The sequence below is a fragment of the Pelobates fuscus genome, chromosome 9, assembly GCF_036172605.1.
Source record: "Pelobates fuscus isolate aPelFus1 chromosome 9, aPelFus1.pri, whole genome shotgun sequence".
Lineage (NCBI taxonomy): Eukaryota > Metazoa > Chordata > Amphibia > Anura > Pelobatidae > Pelobates > Pelobates fuscus.
Genome location: NC_086325.1, coordinates 166,157,834 through 166,175,826, shown reverse-complemented (window position 1 = coordinate 166,175,826; position 17,993 = coordinate 166,157,834). Strand labels below are relative to the sequence as shown.

The window sequence follows — 17,993 nt, the reverse complement described above, 5'->3', positions numbered from 1 at the left end:
ATTTTGCATTTATTAAAAGAAACAAGAAGTTGTCTGTAGAATAAATCTGACCCTATGTCTCCCATTACTGTATTCAGCTGTTCTGCTTTTTGCAATCTCTCCAGGATGTCAGCATTCGGTTTGTGATCAACGGTTTCCTTCACGTTTACCAGCGAAAGATTGACCGTGAGGAGGAGACGTGTCTGTTTATCACGCACCCAGGGGAGCTGGTAGGACAGCTCGCCGTCTTAACTGGAGAGCCGCTCATCTTCACCATAAAGGCCAACCGGGACTGCTCCTTCATGTCCATCTCCAAATGCCATTTCTATGAGTAAGTGTGGAGTACCCAGGTTATGATGAACTAACGAGAACATTGTAATTCTTCTCTTTTTTTTTTTTTTTTTTAATTCTTTATTTTATTGTGCAGATTCAACAAAAGTGTCCACATTGCCACAACAGCTTTTGTAGACACACATAGCAACAAGCATCAACATTGCAATGGCTTAGATAGGCCTAGCACATTTTATTTATTAAGAATATAGAATATAGAAACGGGTACATGACTCTCACCTGAGGTTCTCCCCCTGTCCCCATGTGTATGTCGGTAGCTGTGTCTGCTGATATCGGTTGAGGGGGAGAGTCAGGAGCAGGCACGGTTGGGAGTGCCTCTGGTCGTGAGTGTTAGCGTTCCCTGGTAAGGGGTGTAGTGTGGGGCTGTTGTGGGGCTGTCTCGGGTGTGGGAGGTTAAGCTAGGGGGACCTGTACAGATTGTTTTTATCTATTAAAATGCAACTTAGGGTAACCAAAAGTAAATGGGAGGAACTCTGCGGTTAACAGTATGAGTTCATATGGGACAGAGCGGGATCATCATGGGCTGGAGGTCATTCCCTGGGGAGTGCGGTGTCAGCAGTCCCTGGGGTTGTGTAACAGGAACCCTCCCAGCTTTATTGTTCCTCAGGTTGTCTTTCATTGTTCTCTTTAACTATTTCAGTACCAAGCAAAGGAGCAACTGTTTGCTCACCTCAAATAGTACAGCTCCATCTAATCTTCCAAATGTACATATCTGTTAGACTCCAAACGCACACAGCTCTGTTTCAGACCTCGGTTTTAGGTGTTTTATGGGTTAAGCTCTTCATCTGAGACCCAGCATCAGATGCAGCGCCAGCTACATGGAATGATTAAACAGTGGCCCTGGCTTCCTGGTGCGCTGGTCTGCCATTGATCTACTTTTTAAATAAAGAAGGAAAGGTACTTCAATTTCATATTTCCTGAAGGGTAAGAAATATGACTGATATGTTCATTTGGATGGCATCTGCTTCCCTCTTAATTTGACCATGGTGTCTACAAACATTTTAGATTGACTGCTGTAGTTATAGTGTTGGAGATCTCCATGTAATTCTCCCCAGGGGCTCCATTCTGTAAATGTCACCTGGTCTGTGCTACATTAACCAATGACCTTGCATCTCCTGTGTTCTAGAGGCAGCATGGTGTATCATTCAGTCCATATTATTTATTGCTTTTGAAACAATTTAGATGATTGTGGGATTTAAAAAAAAAAAAAGAATAATTTCTAGGATGACTGGTTTGCTTTTTTTTTTATATTAAAGCAGCAGATGTCATTCTATACTTTCCACGTCTTTGAAATAACAAAAAGCAGGACAAAATCTGTTTATCAACTCACTTTCCATAAAGTCCTACAGGAATCACCGCTAGAAACGTGTGTTGGATGACAGGATCTGTGGATGACTTGTCTGGTCTGATATCTCCGTATTGAGCCGATTGCTTTACAGAGTATTTAATGCACTGCGCTCAGATTGACGGTTCATTACCTTCCAGCCAATCTAACCTTCACATGCTGTTATCCACACATGCCCGCATCGCATTGCCTCCTGGGAAAATCATGGCCGCCGTCTTGCTGTCAGCTCTTGCTTCCACTAGTGGTTCGTAGTATGGATCCAGTTTCCAGAGCCGGTGGTGTGTGACATAATGGGAGCAGAGTCTGCTGTTGCGTGTCTGCAGATATGAGCTTGATAAATAAGATGTAGGTATGCCTGACTAAATATAGAGCCAGCTCCGTCCTGGATTTCATACCTTGTGACAGACTCTAGGGCAGTCGCCTCATTATCTCATCCACAACAATTCATCTTTTTGGCGAATCATTTATTTTATTTCAGAATTGGACAGAATTGGCATTTTTACTTTTTATGGGACCTGAAGTGCCGTTAGCATGCACCACATAAAAACGTGCCCTAAATACTCTTAATATTTTCTCTGTCACAATCTCACAGCATGTACTGATCTCTGGTTCCTTAACAGGGCCTCATTGTCCTTTCTTTAAGAACTGATGCAGGGCTCCGGTGGAGACAAGGTTATTTAGAAAGTTCTGGATTGTTTAAGCTGCAATGAATTCCACAGCAGTTGGATTGAAATGTTTAATTGTTGGTCTTTTTTTTTTTTTTTTTTTTTTATATATAGCAACTTTGTTCTAAAATTTGAAATTGATGTTTAATTCTGGGCAATTCATGCTTTAGTGCAGGGCTGTCCATCATGCGGCCCTTCAGATGTTGCTGAACTACAACTCCCATGATTCCCTGGCTACCTGTTTCATTGAAAGTTCAGCAATTTCGGGGGCGGGGGGGGGGAGGGGGGTGACATGCAGGTTGGACAGGCCTGCTTTAGTGAATAATTCTGTGTTTGTGCTGGTCTTGCTCTGTCTGTAAGTCGGTCAGTTGGTCTGCCTTTTCTTGCGTGTTTGCTGTGTTGCCCACACAGTATCTCTGTTTTATTGAAGACTGCTTTATAAACCGCTCTTGGCCTGCGTGTGCCTTCTGTTTGTGCCTTCTGTGTGCGGCTTCTGGAGCGGTTTTGGGTTCACTTCAGGAGACTATTGTTCCGGTGGACGGTCGTGTTACTCTATGCGGTCTGTGTGTAATTCCGTCTTCCTGCTCCCTGTCTGTTTCGGATTGCTCATTCACCCCCAGTGGGAGCCAGCCTTTCCTGGGGACACAAAATAGATGTTTTCACTAATCAGCGCAGACGTGACGTTTCTTTCTTTGCATTATTCATATGGGAAAGAAACCAGAAACTGGGCCATCCTAATATTCCACTAAAAACACAGAACTGATTAGTTTGTCTGTTACCTAATGAAATGCTATGCCAGGTGCGATGTTAACGATTCGCAATCAAGGCCTTCCTTACAGCAGGATAATTGCAAAAAAAAAACCAAAAAACAAAACACAGGTATGCTGTTATGGCCGAGCAAATGAAATGTCAGAATGACTTTGATAAATCCAGCTCTGTCAGGCAAGGAGCTGTGCCACCTACATGTTAACCTGATTTAAATCAATCCTGACACATGGATTCTGTTACTTCCCCCGCAGTGCAGTCTCTAAAATGGAAAATCCCCATTTTCTGGCTTTTTTTGATGCTTTAAGGTGTTAAATGTCTCTGCAAAATGTGATCAGTTTAATCATTTAAAGGGTTTCTTTGTGCATTAGATGCTGTTGTGGAAAATGTAGTTTAGAAACCTCTTTACAGCCAAGAATAGTCGGTACTGCGTTAGTGTTGCACTTGGGAAAAGTGTCTAAATTCACTGCGTTTCCTCGGAATGTAAACATTACTATAATGGAACCAGCACGATGACATGTGATCCCTCTTGTTTTATGGTCATCGACAATGGCCAGGAGGAATAATGGCTTTTCCAACCACATAAAATAAAACCATACTTTTTGTTCACTCCAATTTGCTGTGTAATAAATAGACCCCTTTTGCTGTGGAGCTCTGTTATACTCTCAGATATACCAGCAATATGGAGCTCCTAGAAAAGAGAGCCAGAAGTACTCAGGCCCAAAATAAAGCCTGTCCCTGATGAATCAGGACACTTGGGAGTTATGGTTACTGAGCAGCTATGAGGTAAGATTGATACCACGTTAGTCATTAGGACTATCTCCTACAAGTGGTGACTGCCACCAAACTGTCATGGAGGATCCTTTAATTTACTTGTGTTTGCTCTTTCATACTCTCCAGGAAGCGTCCAATTAACCCTTAATTTGCTGTATTGCCCTCCGTACCCCAGTCGAGCAGGCAGAACATTATTCCTCCTCCTGGGACTTTGAAGGTTAAGTGTCAGCCGTTGCTCAGGCTCGGAGAGCAAAGGGTGCGTGGCGAATGCTAAATGTGAGACCTCGTTAACTGCCAGCTCACGGCCTTCCATCTCTCCTCGCCTGCCCTCTTTCTTTCACATTGCCATTTGAAACCTTTGATTAGATCCGAAAACATTAGTTCAGACTAATCCTATTATCAGCGCCCTCGTGGAAGTAGATCGCGTTGACAACATCATGACAAGCGATGGGCTTCACAGAACAACGAGGAGAAAGTCAAACAGACAGTTAACCATTTTGCAGATAGATAAATAGTTATCTGTTTTATTTTGTTTGCACTCTGTTTTGTTGGGAACCCTGGCAGTGGTGAATGGGTTTAAGTCCTCAGAATGCGAATCCTATTACCTGGGCCAGAGATCTGGTTTAACCCGTTCCAAGCGGCACGGGATGCCAGACACACGCTTTCTAACAAACTCTGACTGGTTCAGTGCGTTGTGCACCAAGGTGACACCTGAAGAGTTAATGAGTTTCAATGTATTAGTTAACCCAAACTAATGTGTGTTAGATGGTTTATAAAAATAGAAAATGATGGGATAATAATGTGGTGATGGGGTCTTGGAGACATTGTAATAAACCATGAGATGGTATTATTTGCTCAAATATACACATATACGAGTTTTACCTTTACCTTCTGGCTGGGGCTAGTGTTTTATTGTTAGGGCTAGGTGTTCAGGGTGCTGGTGTAAAGTTATTGTTAATGGTTGGTGTAAGTGTTACGGTAGTGTATGGGTTAATGGTTAATGTAAGTATTAGGGCAGTGTAAGGGTTAGTGTTAGTTATTTTAGGGGTTAGAGGTTAGTGTAAGTGTTACGGTAATGTATGGGTTAATGGTTAATGTAAGTATTAGGGCAGTGTAGGGGTTAATGGTTAGTGTAAGTGTTAGGGTATTGTAGGGGTTAATGGTTGGTGTAAGTGTTACGGTAATGTATGGGTTAATGGTTAATGTAAGTATTAGGGCAGTGTAGGGGTTAATGGTTAGTGTAAGTGTTGGGGTATTGTAGGGGTTAATGGTTGGTGTAAGTGTTACGGTAATGTATGGGTTAATGGTTAATGTAAGTATTAGGGCAGTGTAGGGGTTAGTGTAAGTGTTAGGGTATTGTAGGGGTTAATGGTTCGTGTACGTATTAGGGCAGTGTAGGGGTTAATGGTTCGTGTACGTATTAGGGCAGTGTAGGGGTTAATGGTTCGTGTAAGTGTTAGGGTATTGTAGGGGTTAATGGTTTGAGTACGTATTAGGGCAGTGTAGGGGTTAATGGTTAGTGTAAGTATTAAGTCAATGTAGGGATTAATGGTTAGTGTAAATATTGGGGCAGTGTAGGGGTTAATGGTTCGAGTACGTATTAGGGCAGTGTAGAGGTTAATGGTTAGTGTAAGTGTTAGGGTATTGTAGGGGTTAATGGTTCGTGTACTTATTAGGGCAGTGTAGGGGTTAATGGTTAGTGTAAGTGTTAGGGTATTGTAGGGGTTAATGGTTCGTGTACGTATTAGGGCAGTGTAGGGGTTAATGGTTAGTGTAAGTGTTAGGGTATTGTAGGGGTTAATGGTTCGTGTACGTATTAGGGCAGTGTAGGGGTTAATGGTTAGTGTAAGTGTTAGGGTATTGTAGGGGTTAATGGTTCGTGTACGTATTAGGGCAGTGTAGGGGTTAATGGTTAGTGTAAGTGTTAGGGTATTGTAGGGGTTAATGGTTTGTGTACGTATTAGGGCAGTGTAGAGGTTAATGGTTAGTGTAAATATTAGGGCAGTGTAGGGGTTAATAGTTAGTGTAAATATTGGGGCAGTGTAGGGTTAGTGTAGGGGTTAATGTACTGTTAACTGTCAGGGCAACACTGGGACATACATGATCCATTACTGCCCAAGATTAATGGGAGTTAGAGTAGTTCCAGTCTCGGGTTGCAAGTATTTTAATGAGCTGAATCATGTCTGGTTGGAATTCTGTCTGAGATTTGCGTCCGAACTGCCTAGAGGTGACCCAGCATTATTTAACATTCATTACAGAGAATAACTGCACAGAATCTCCATCATCGTCTGACACATTAAATAGAACAGGCAGTTACTGTATCTGTATTATATCTATAATATGTCATCAATGCTTCAATGTTTTAAACAATCGTTTTTGAAAGTTTGTAATTGCCCTCCATTCTGACTGCGTAATGCGTGTTTTTGTTTATTTAGGATCATGCGGGAGCAGCCCAGCGTGGTGCTTGGAGTAGCTCACACCGTGGTGAAGAGGATGTCTGCTTTTGTGAGACAGATTGATTTTGCTCTGGATTGGATGGAAGTTGAAGCAGGACGTGCAGTCTACAGGTAATAAATTGTCTCCTCCCGCACAATGCGTCGCCTCCAGTGTGTCAGCCTCTGTACAGGAACTTCGATCTTGTCACAGCGTCACTTACTGTCACACGTGTGGCTCAGATAATCACTCACAAATCACCAGCAGTCACTGGTTCCCAAAATCTCACAAACACAGGGGACACATCACAAGGAAATTAATGGAGATCAATAGAAAATAGCTTTCATATGTAAAGCTCTAAAATCTTCTTTTTATCCAAGTTGTAGGGCAGCTTTACGCAATACATCGTGTTCTCTTTATATCTAAAAAAAACCTTGTGAATAAATATTAGGACATTTTAGTAATCTGGTAAATTGGGGCATCAGAGACACTTATGTCTAACCTGCAGATCGTTATCTGCTGTGGGTTATATACGTTTAAATATTAAATCTGGCTGGCTGTTTACCTGGTCTGCATTGTTCGATGATTGCAATGGGTAGAAATCTATTGGCTTTTCATCCTGTCGGCTGGCCAGCGTACTTGTTATGTCAGACCACCTTGTCAGTAAGTGTCCCTGGGCACATAACAATGTATCTCAAATCCGCTTCACCTCTTGTATGTGTTAGTATTCTGTATGTCACTTGTTGTCAATATCCCCGTTCTATCTATATATATATATATATATATAAAGGCACTGTGTCTCGGCTTGTTATGTTTTGGACCATTTACAGCTGTCCTTATTTCTTTTAGGCAAGGGGATAAATCTGACTGTACTTTCATCGTGTTGAACGGGCGACTCCGATCCGTCATAAGGAAAGATGATGGGAAGAAGCAGCTAACGGGTGAATATGGCCGAGGCGATCTTATTGGCGTGGTAAGTCTCAATACTCTGTCCCGGGTCATTGACTCCTACTTACGGTCTCACATACTGCGCACACCTTACTAGGATGAGTTTCATTTACAAGTTGTTCGAGGAAATCTGCTCTACCAACTTTGAAAATCTCCTATTTAACTCTTTTTTTCATTCACTTTTTTTTTTTATTTTTTATTTTTTTAGTTTTTTATTTTTTTTTAATTCTTTATTTTTGTTGTGCAAATATTTGTCACAAGAAGGTAGAAGGTGCCCCAAAAGCAGTCCTCCAACTTTTCCCACGCTCAACATGCGGGGCACAGAATAATCAGGCACATTTTTAAAATAATAACAAGTAATAACAGTCGCTTGTGTAGGTAGCTAGGTTACTGTAGGCTAGGTCTATGCGTTGGCTATGTTTTATATACCTGGATAGTGTGGGCTTACGAGATACATTGTGAGAACAATCCAGAATATATGGAGATATTGACAACATAAACTATACTAGGCTAGCAAACCTAGAGTAGGTAAATAAGGATAAACTAGAGCCTATGCATCAAGGTTATGTTAGGCTAAGTGGGTATGGTCAGTGGTTAGACAGTAGGTTACATGCTTTGCCCCGATCTATGCATTTTAGCTCGATACTGTACTGCTCAAGGTGGAGATAGACTGTTTTAAATACATATTTACGTTTTCTGACATTCAGTAGGCTATACACCCATCGTATGCTGGTAGTCACTTAAACGCTAAATAAAAGTTAGACAATTAAACAGGGGCAGTACCGGGATACAACCGCCGTCCTGAAGGCCTAGCTAGTCAGATGTTGATAAAGCTGAGTAAGTATGTAAACTGTGCACCATTAAGTTATGAGCAATTTAAAATATAAAAGCTTATGTAAAACTCATTATTGATGCTGCATTTAAAGTTAAGAGAACAGAGTTGGTACCTTATGCTATTAGTTACTACAGGGTAGTACAGGCAAAGTAATGCATTTAAGAGTGGTAAAGGTGAAACATGTGAAGCCAATATTTAACAGATTATAACCCTCAATAAGACCGTTAAGCCGCCTGGCAGCCTCTGGGGCCCATGTCAGTCATGACAGGGTAATAAGCTGGTGTCCCGCAATAGCATTGGAGACTCAGATGTTAGAAGCTTAGTCCGCTGCAGGGACAGAGTATGTTATGAGTAGAACAATGTCCGTGGGTGTTGGCTTGTTACATTCGTCCTTCAGTTTAAGTGGGTTCTGCCGGGTCGTCTGCGTAGATATCATCACCGGAGCTGGCCATCAGGCAGACCGGGTCTTACCTCCCTTTCACCCGATGCCCAGTCTGTGGGGAGGTGTGCTGTCACGCTGCCGTTGGCCGTGGTTCTTGTGCGGTTGTAGTTTGGGGGGGACAGGGTCAAGCTTCGTCGAGCGCCGGCTCTCGGGTCGTGGAAGTAGCTGGTGTGGGAGGTTGGTTTAGCAGTCTTTGTTGCCTTGGTGTGGGGGTCTGCTTGGTCACTCGTGTAACATGGTGTGGCTTCCTGCCCGTGAGGGCGGTGGTGTGTGCGTAGCCTGGCCTTCCCGGATGCCTGTGGTGGGTGCCTGTAATGGCGCCGGCGGGTTACTGGACGAATCCATGTAGCCACTAGTTTTGCCGCCCGGCGGTAAGGCAGTCCTCGTTCACGCAGTATGTTCCAGAAGCTCTGGCAAAGCCGGTCAAATTCCCCCAGAGGGTGTGTGTATGGTTGGGCGTGTGCGCTCCGCTTTTGGGGTTCTCGCTGGGCGGCCATCTTAGCTGCGGTCCAGTTGCCTGGTGTTTGCCGGAGCTGTGCCAGCCGTGTGGAACGGTCCCCGCTTTAGTTTAGCCGTTGCAAGTTCAGAGTACCGGGATATCCCTCACCGGTGGGGGGGGGGGGAGGAAGTGTACCTGGGAGACCTCTGAACGATTAGCAACAGACGACGTGGATGTCGGACGCCTCTCTTGCTTCGTCTGAGTAGGCCTCAGGTCTATCCCCGGTCAGATGCCACCGATTTCGGTCAGGAAAGTTGCCGTCTGGCTTCTGCATGTAAGTGCTCACTTCTCCAGGTCGTCTAATCGTCGATTCGGTAGGTTTTTGCCCACTTTTGGGCCAAATACAAGCGTTTTGGCACGGAGCTTGTCTCATGTGCGACCTCTCTGCATGGCAGCTTGGCTCCGCCCCCTCATTCACTTTTTTTTTTTTTTTAATATAAATTTGGAATAAAATGGAGTGACGGGGGGGGGGAGGCGGAGCCAACAGCCGAACAGAGTGGTCGCAACTCCGACGAGCTCCGTGATTTTACAAGCGTATTTTCCAACAAACTACAAAATATCACCCCCCAAAATCGTACAAAACAAGCTGATCACCCCAACAAACCAGTCAGCATGGGGAAGTAGAGCAAAAAACTAAAATCGGACGGCACGCGCCCAGGTGCCAGTATTGGAGACCTGTGGCGGAGAGCACAGGGAGCCCTGGAGCATAACATGGCGGATTACACAGGCTATGTGGACGACTTCACTAACTCCGACGACCCACTCTCAGACCAAGAAGAAGTGGCCTTACCCGCCTCGAGACCGCCGACACTACCCGCGGTACAGACGGATGCTGCACCGGTCACGAAAATGGAGATGAGGGAGCTGTTGGCAGAGCTTCGGCGGGGCATCCAGGCCGACATGGCGGAAATGAAGAGAGACATCCAAGGCCTGTCGGACCGGGTGGATGCAGTCGAGCGAGACTCCTTGAGCCACGAACAGCAACTTACAACTGTACAGAAAGATATCGCTACCCTACAACTGCAATGCATACAAACGGAACACAAAATGGCGGCAATGGAGGACACGCGGCGGGCCCAAAACCTCAAAATCCGAGGTATAGCGGATTCTGTCTCTGATGCTGAGGTGCCTCACCTCATTCGACGTCTGGTAAGCACGATTCTACCCGCAAGACAGGCCAAGGGAATTAGCATTGACGGTGCATTCCGTATACCCAAACCCACGACGGCCCCAGCGACAGCACCCAGGGACATTATAGTTAAATTCCAAAAACGCCAAGATAAAATGGCCATAATGGCAGCCACCAGGGGAAACACACCTTATGCCTTTGAAGACATGTCCCTCTCGTTTTACACGGACCTATCTAGGGGAACAATGCAATGGCGCGCAACCCTCAGGCCACTCACTACCCTGCTCCGCGCACATAACATACAATATCAGTGGCGCCCAACCCGCAAAATACAGGTGCTCCATGGGACGGACACATATCTAATAACCGACCTACCAGAGGCAAAAAAGCACCTGGCGGCTTGGGGCCTCCCGCAAGATGCCATACTGCAGCCTGCCATGCCCAACAACTCCCATACGTGGAATCCGGCCACGTCCGGAACATTTGTCCCGAGAACTCCCCAAACGGAAATACCGGCGAGCTCGCGTTGACACCGTAGGTGGACTTAAAGATCTGCACCTGTTATGGTACTTTTTGAAAGTAAACCAAAATGTTCAAATGTCTATCTGTTCCTGTCCAAATCAATAAAATTAAATTGCGTATATACGCTGAAGTAATTAAGTCTGACACACGAGGTTCAGGTTAAAATAACTTCGAGAAAGTTTATTGGCAAGTGAAGAAAAAGCGGGCGCGCAGGCCCTTTTAAGAGGCATTTTGCGTCATCATTGATTATTAGAATATCAGCAAATAAACATCATCAATTGGATTAATTGTTAAGTGACGGGGTTAGTGTCTTACCTATTGGTTCGTAAAATTAAGAGGTTAGTCCCGTGCCCACCCATCAGAGGTGGGATTATTCTGGACACGGGTGGGGGACAAGGGGGTCCTAAGCGTCATTTTACACGGTCAATGATATCAGGCTTTATGTCCAGGTGCAAGGTCTCTTATGAATAGAACATTTCATTACTACTGTGTTCTATGGCCTTCAAACTGTACTATCTTACAAGCTCTAAGGAGTAGCCAGCAAGTCTTAAGGAGTAGCCAGCACCTCCTGGTACTTGTCCTTGAAGGAAACACAGTCTTTGTCTACTGTATTAATTGGGTTGAGAAGTTCAGTCACGTAATGTAGTTTTAAAATGAACAAGTTAAGTCATGAGGACAATATGGAGGATTGAAGAAGTCAGGTTAGGAGGACAAAATGGAGGACGAAGTCACAGTATAAAGTTAAAATGGAGTTAGTACAATAATTCAATACAAGTACAATAAAGATTTTTAATAATTCCACATCAGTCCCCCCTATGAAATGTTAGATTCTAAGAGATAAAACTTTATTATGTTAGTATCAGAAGACGTGTTAACCCAAAGGCACAGAGACCCCGTGGCCGCTAGCTAGATGTTAATGCAAAGTGCAAGGCTGTCCCTAGATCTGACCCTAATAGGCTAACCATCCGTCAGTATGGCTCTCGAACGCTTCACACCCAAGGGTATCCCATGGCAGCTAACCCACCACTTCTCCACATGGGGCCTTTACCATTCACTGACAGATGCTGTCCCTAATCTAGTCCCTTCCTAGAATTCCTGCACTTTATCAACAAAGGGGATAATTTGCAGCGGCAGACAGGGTGAGTTGATGTCTTGGAATTCTTGGTCATCAACTTCGAGATGGGTCAAAGTGGGTGTTGCTTGGTCAACAGTCTTCATGAGGGATTTTCTCAGACATGGGAGGACACAACAAAAGAGAAGAGCAAAGATAAAAAGAAAAATTAGTATAGCCATACCAATCTGCATTAAAGCCTTTTGCCATCCTGTCATCCAACCAAACCATCTTTCCCAGGGATCTTTTATCCCAGAATTCCTTTTTAACTCTTCAGACAAGTCATTTAATTTTTCTATAGCTAGTGTGACTTTACCATTAGGGCCTGTGTTTTCTGGGATGTAGGTACAACATGTCATAGTGTCGGGCAAAATCTTACAAACCCCTCCTTTTTCGGCTAAGATCATATCTAGGGCCATCCTATTCTGAAAAGTCATTTGGGATGTGGCCTGTAACTGTTCGGCCAACCCCTGGAGGGCGTCTCTGGTGTAATTGACAAAACGCTGTTGATTATAATAAATGTAATTTATCCAATTTAGATTCTTGTTTGCGGTAACTATGGTAAAAATTGATTCAAATCCTGCAGCAACTTCATCCCTAGCTTTAAACTCATTGGGCACCCCCCTGGGCACTCCAATGGCATCAATATATACATGAGGATCAAAACTTCCTTTCACTGGGGCGTCACGTTTAACCTTAGTGTGGCTGAACTCATGGGTGTTGAGGTGTGTGTCAGAAATAATATGTATAGGCATAATGGCCTTAGTCAAAGTACACTCTCCCCACCATTCCGTGTCCATTCTGGATCTCAGCTGTAAATCCCCACACAACCAGTAAATGTCTCCTAGTGACCTAGTATGGTGTTGCAGCAAGCGTACAGGAACAGTTCTGTATGTAGCACAATAACCTTTGGAAAAGTTACCCACAAATTTACCAATACCATCGTACATGGCATAGCAAGTGTAATTACCTTTATATACGGTAATACCATCAGGGGGTTTGACGTCTTTGGCTAGAAGAGGATACTCCTTTGTCCATGCAATACATATGGACCTGTTAAAATTATAGTGATAGGCAAAAAGGCTTAAAACACATTCTTCTATATCTACGGGTAGGATTAAAGGTACGGTACCCAGGTGAGGCCGGGCACCTCCACACACATAACATGCGGTTCTATTATGCTTATTAGCATTATATTTCATCCATTCCAACCATAAATTTACATCATTAAAACCTGTTTCAGCGGCCATGGTATCTTCAAAAGTGGGGTTAGCAATGGCCATCATGTCCTGAAAGGTCTGGATATGGGGTTTTAATGGGTTAGGGACCATATGGGTGGCCCCTTGCCACTCAGAAGAGTTGCACATATCTTTGAGGTAGAAATGCCCTAATTTCTGGTAGGAACCCCTTTTCCAGTACATTCCCATCACATACTGGTCTGCATCTGTTGGGCTTGGGTGCTCAATGTTAAGGATTAATTTCATTGGTGTGCTCCCCCCAGGCTTTCTTAAAGTCATTCTCTGGAGAAGCGATCTACCACGATCATCTACTTTAGCTACGGCACTTTTTGGTTTGTAACCCCAGGCAGGCCCGGCATTCCACCCCGCCGCCCCCCAATGGTCACAATTGTGCCCCCATTGCTTGTCAACTACACAAACATATGGGTCTTTCGAATGAGGGATATCTCTATAGATGCTCTGGATTTGTGGTGTGGGAAATGGGCATTCTACAATATCACAGTAGTCAAAGGTATAAGTAGCCACCTGGGTGCATGATGAATTATACCAGAAGGTGTACCCACTAATGTCTTTGGTAATGGCTACTTGCTGGGCCTTCATAAGGCTAATTAAGGAGAAGATGTACCAGAGATACATGTTTGTGCGATATTCGCTTCCTCTGGGGCAGGAGATTTCTTGCAGTGGGAAGCGTGGATCCAATTTGGCCTACCGGCCAATTTGACGGAGGTTGCGGTAATCAGGAGAACTTGGAATGGACCGTCAAATCTCGGTTCTAGGGTATTTTTCCGCACAAACTTCTTAACCAGGACCCAATCTCCGGGGAGTAGGTTATGGGAACCTGTATCCAATTCGGGATCTGGAATTGAAGAGAAAACTTGGGCATGTATTTTGTTTAGGACATTTGCAAGTTCAGTTACATAGTCTACTAAAACATCTGATTGGAGTTGCAACTGCTGCGGATAATAACAACCTAGTCTGGGTGCTGTCCCAAATAGAACCTCATATGGGGACAGTGAATGCTTCCCTCTAGGTGTGTGCCTAACACTAAATAGAGCTATTGGTAGGCTTTCTGGCCAGGGCATCTTTGTTTCTTGTGACATTTTTAACATTCTGGTTTTTAGAGTGCCATTCATGCGCTCCACTTTACCACTACTTTGTGGGTGGTAAGGGGTATGGAAGGCTAGAGTCACCCCTAGAGCAGTCCAAATTTCTTTAGTCACAGTTGCTGTAAAGGCTGGGCCTTGATCACTCTCAATGACTTCTGGGAGTCCGAATCTGCATACAATATCTGTAATTAGGCGCTTTGCGGTTGTCTTTGCAGTGATATTGGCCACTGGGTAGGCTTCTGGCCAGCCTGAGAACATGTCCACTATTACTAGTGCATATTCATGGGGCCCACTCTTGGGCATTTGGATGTGGTCAATTTGAATTCGTTGGAAGGGGTACATGGGCTTTGCCAGGTTCTTTGCAGGCACCTTGACTGGTCTTCCCGGGTTGCATTTTGCACAAATAACACAGGCTTTGCAGAAGTTGCTTATCAATGTTGTGATTCCGGGTGCTTCATAATACTTCTGTATGAGGGCGGCCATCAGTTCTTTTGACAGGTGTGCAGGCCCATGTGCCCATTGGACCACTGCTGGGTATAAATTTCTGGGAAGACAAAATTTGAAGTTGTTGTAATATATTCCGTCCTTTTGGACAGCTCCTTTCTTTTTCCATTTCTGGATTTCCTCAGGAGTGACTGCAGCTTGTTGTTCTTGTAAAATTCGCAAATCAGTAGGAAGAGTTTGCAAAGCAAAAATAGGGACTTCTTCTTCTTCTTCTTCTTGTCCGGACACTTCTTCATCCACTTCCTGCAGATCCCTGGCCGCTAACTTAGCAGCTTGATCAGCCAAATGGTTGCCCTTTGCTTCATCTGTATCCAATTTCCCATGGGCCTTGACTTTCAAAACGGCCACTTCTTTGGGGAGTAGGAGGGCATCCATTAGCTCCTTGATTGCAGTGCTGTGTTTGACTGGTGTACCGGCGGTGGTAAGAAATCCTCTAGTCTTCCAAATTAGGCCGAAGTCATGTGCCACACCCAGAGCATATCTTGAATCTGTATAGATGTTGGCACGTTTTCCTTCGGAAATTTTGCATGCTGAAGTCAGAGCCTGTAATTCAGCTTCTTGCGCAGACATTGCTGGCGGTAAGGATGATGATTTAATGACTTCATCTGTTGTGGTTACGGCATATCCTGTGTGATATGTTCCTCCTTCATCGGCATATCTCGATCCGTCCACAAACAGGGTAAAATCCGGATCTGGTAATGGGTTCTCATGCACAGTTGGTAAGTGCACTGTTTCCATTTTCATCTGTTCAAAACAGTCATGAGGTGTTTCTGGGTCATAATCATTCTTTATGACCAGATCTTGGAATTCCTTTTCCAGGAAATGGCGTGGCCATGCTTCTAGAAGGTCAGTTGTTGGGTATTTGACAATACCATTTTCCTGTAGCTGTTCTTCATTCATGGTGGCCCATAGTTTTGCCATGGGCCCAAGATCATTCCATGACCTTGTCTTCAACTTGGTAACAGGAATATGTGGGATAGCAGTATCCCAATGACGGTAAAGGTAGTTAAGTTGTTGAGGTAGCTGGATCAAGACCATGCTATTGCCTTCAGAGTCACAATAGAAGTCTTGTGCAGTGAGCTTTACATCGGTCCGGTGGTAAAGCTCATCTTCATAGCAAGGTTCAGGAGTAATGTTCGGTTTGTACCACATGGTGCAGAAGGCGTGATCTGGGCCTTCACAGAGAGGTTTTTCGCCTTCATAAAATGTCAAATGTGGATGCATGACTTTCTTGATACATCCACAGAGCAGGTGAATGTAGGTTTCATCCGTGATAAATCCATAATAGATACCCCCCTCAGGGAGTGGAAGAAGAGTGGACGGATTAAGCACTTGACATCTTTGTATGGAAATGTTGTCAGGCAAAAGAAGATGACACTGTAAGCGCAGATGTCTGGCTGGAGACACGTGCTTGAGCTGGACTTGGTTGATGATGGCAGAAATGTCATGAGGGGCCAAAACAACCAGAGGGTGGCCAAGGACCAGGTCTGAGGTTCTTTCTATGAGTTCTCTCGCAGCAAAAACAGCCCTGAGACAGGAAGGAGTCCCTCTGGCCACAATGTCCAGTTGACATGAGAAATATCCAATAGGCCTCTGGCGGCCTCTTGAGTCATTAGTTTGGGTGAGGACTCCTGTAGCATGGCCTTGTCTTTCAGAGACGAATAATTTGAAAGGTTTGGAGAAGTCAGGTAGGCCCAAGGCAGGAGCTGAAGCAATGGCACGTTTTAAAGCATCGAAATTGTCCAGGGCGTCATTGGTCAGACAAAACGGGTCAGACTTAAGAGCGTCATAGAGAGGTTGCATAAGCAGAGAGGCTTCTGGGATCCATGCTCTGCAGTAGGAAATGAGGCCTAGGAAGGCATGAAGAGACTTTGAAGTCCTTGGAGGTGGAATGTCCAGAACAGCTCTTACCCGGTCCCGAGTAAGATGTCTGGTACCTTGAGATAGGCAATGTCCAAGGAAGATCACTGAAGATTGACAGAATTGTAGCTTGATGAGTGAAGCTTTGCATCCCTGTTCTGCCAAATAGGAAAGAAGACTGATTGAACACCTTTCAGTAGTGGGAATATCATCTCCACACAGCAGTAGATCATCCACATACTGAAGCAGGACAACTTCTGGGTGCTCAGCTTGCCATGGGTCAAGGATGGTGCCCATGGCCTTAGCAAATTGGCTTGGAGAATTTTGTGCCCCTTGGGGCATGACAGTCCAGGTATACTGTTGCATTTCATGAGTGAAAGCAAACAGGTATTGACAGGATGGGTCCAGTGGGACACTGAAAAAGGCATTGGCCAGGTCAATAACTGTGAAGAATTTTGCAGATGGTGGGACTCCAGAGAGCAGAGTATGAGGATTTGGTACAAGAGGGGTGTCCAGGACGGTAGCTTCATTAACAGCACGGAGATCCTGAACCATCCTGTACTTCTCTGGCTCACCCTTTGGAGTTTTCTTTTTCACAGGAAATAACGGGGTGTTGCATTCAGATTTACATTTGACAAGTGCACCCTTCCCCAAGAGTGCCTTGATGTGGACAGAAATTGCAGCAGACTGTGCTGGTTTTAATGGATATTGTGGTTTTCTTGGTAACTTAGCTCCTGAAATAAGCTTTACCACCACAGGGGGAACATTTAGGTGACCTATGTCCTCTGGGCCTGAGGACCATAACTTAGCGGGCACCTGTGTTTTTAATTCCTCTGGGAAATTGGACCTTAATTCTGCTGCCTCCTCACGGGGCTTTTCTAAATGCAGCATCAGAGGCAAAGAGCATAGGGCTGAAGTGTCTGATACAGACAGAGGTGTAAACATTTCTACCTGCCCATCCGGGGTAAAGGTGATGGATGCTTGCAGGCGTGAGAGAACATCAGCACCTAACAGGTTAATGGGGCATGTGGAGGATACTACAAAGCGAGCAAGCAGGCTAGAGCCAACTCGTAGTGGAGTTGTTAAAGGGCTACGTCTTGGCTGGCCATCCACTCCAACACAAGAGACATCAATACTGGACAGGAAGGATGGGTCTGGCAGGTCTTGTTCTCGTAGAACACTACGGGCTGCACCTGTGTCAACTAGAAATGTAGTAGGATGGTCTTCAATGGGCAAAGTCACTGTGGCAAGTGGCCCTCCCTTATCCCCTGTAGACGCTGCCATTACAGGGGTTACAGACACAGGCTTGCCAGGTTCCTAATCATCTGGTTCTTCAATAATTGGAATCTTTTTCTCGGTCTTGGGGCCTGGGGCAGGTTTAGAGAACTTTCTGGGTGCCCCAGGTTCCTTTTTAGGTTCCGGACAATCACTTCTGTAGTGTCCCTGAGCCCCACAATTAAAACAAGTTACATCCTCTAACTTGACAC

The 17,993-nt window shown here is 44.7% G+C and overlaps 1 protein-coding gene across 3 annotated transcripts in view; it reads left to right on the top strand.

The window, feature by feature from the left end:
- Window positions 1-17,993, top strand: part of PNPLA7 (patatin like phospholipase domain containing 7) — a 150,924-nt gene that overhangs the window by 52,111 nt on the left and 80,820 nt on the right. For all 3 annotated transcript variants that reach the window (XM_063433004.1, XM_063433003.1, XM_063433005.1), the window contains 3 exons: window positions 105-310; window positions 6,315-6,446; window positions 7,162-7,285. In XM_063433004.1, coding sequence (XP_063289074.1) covers window positions 105-310; window positions 6,315-6,446; window positions 7,162-7,285 — 462 coding nt within the window. The remainder of the gene's footprint in view (window positions 1-104; window positions 311-6,314; window positions 6,447-7,161; window positions 7,286-17,993) is intronic.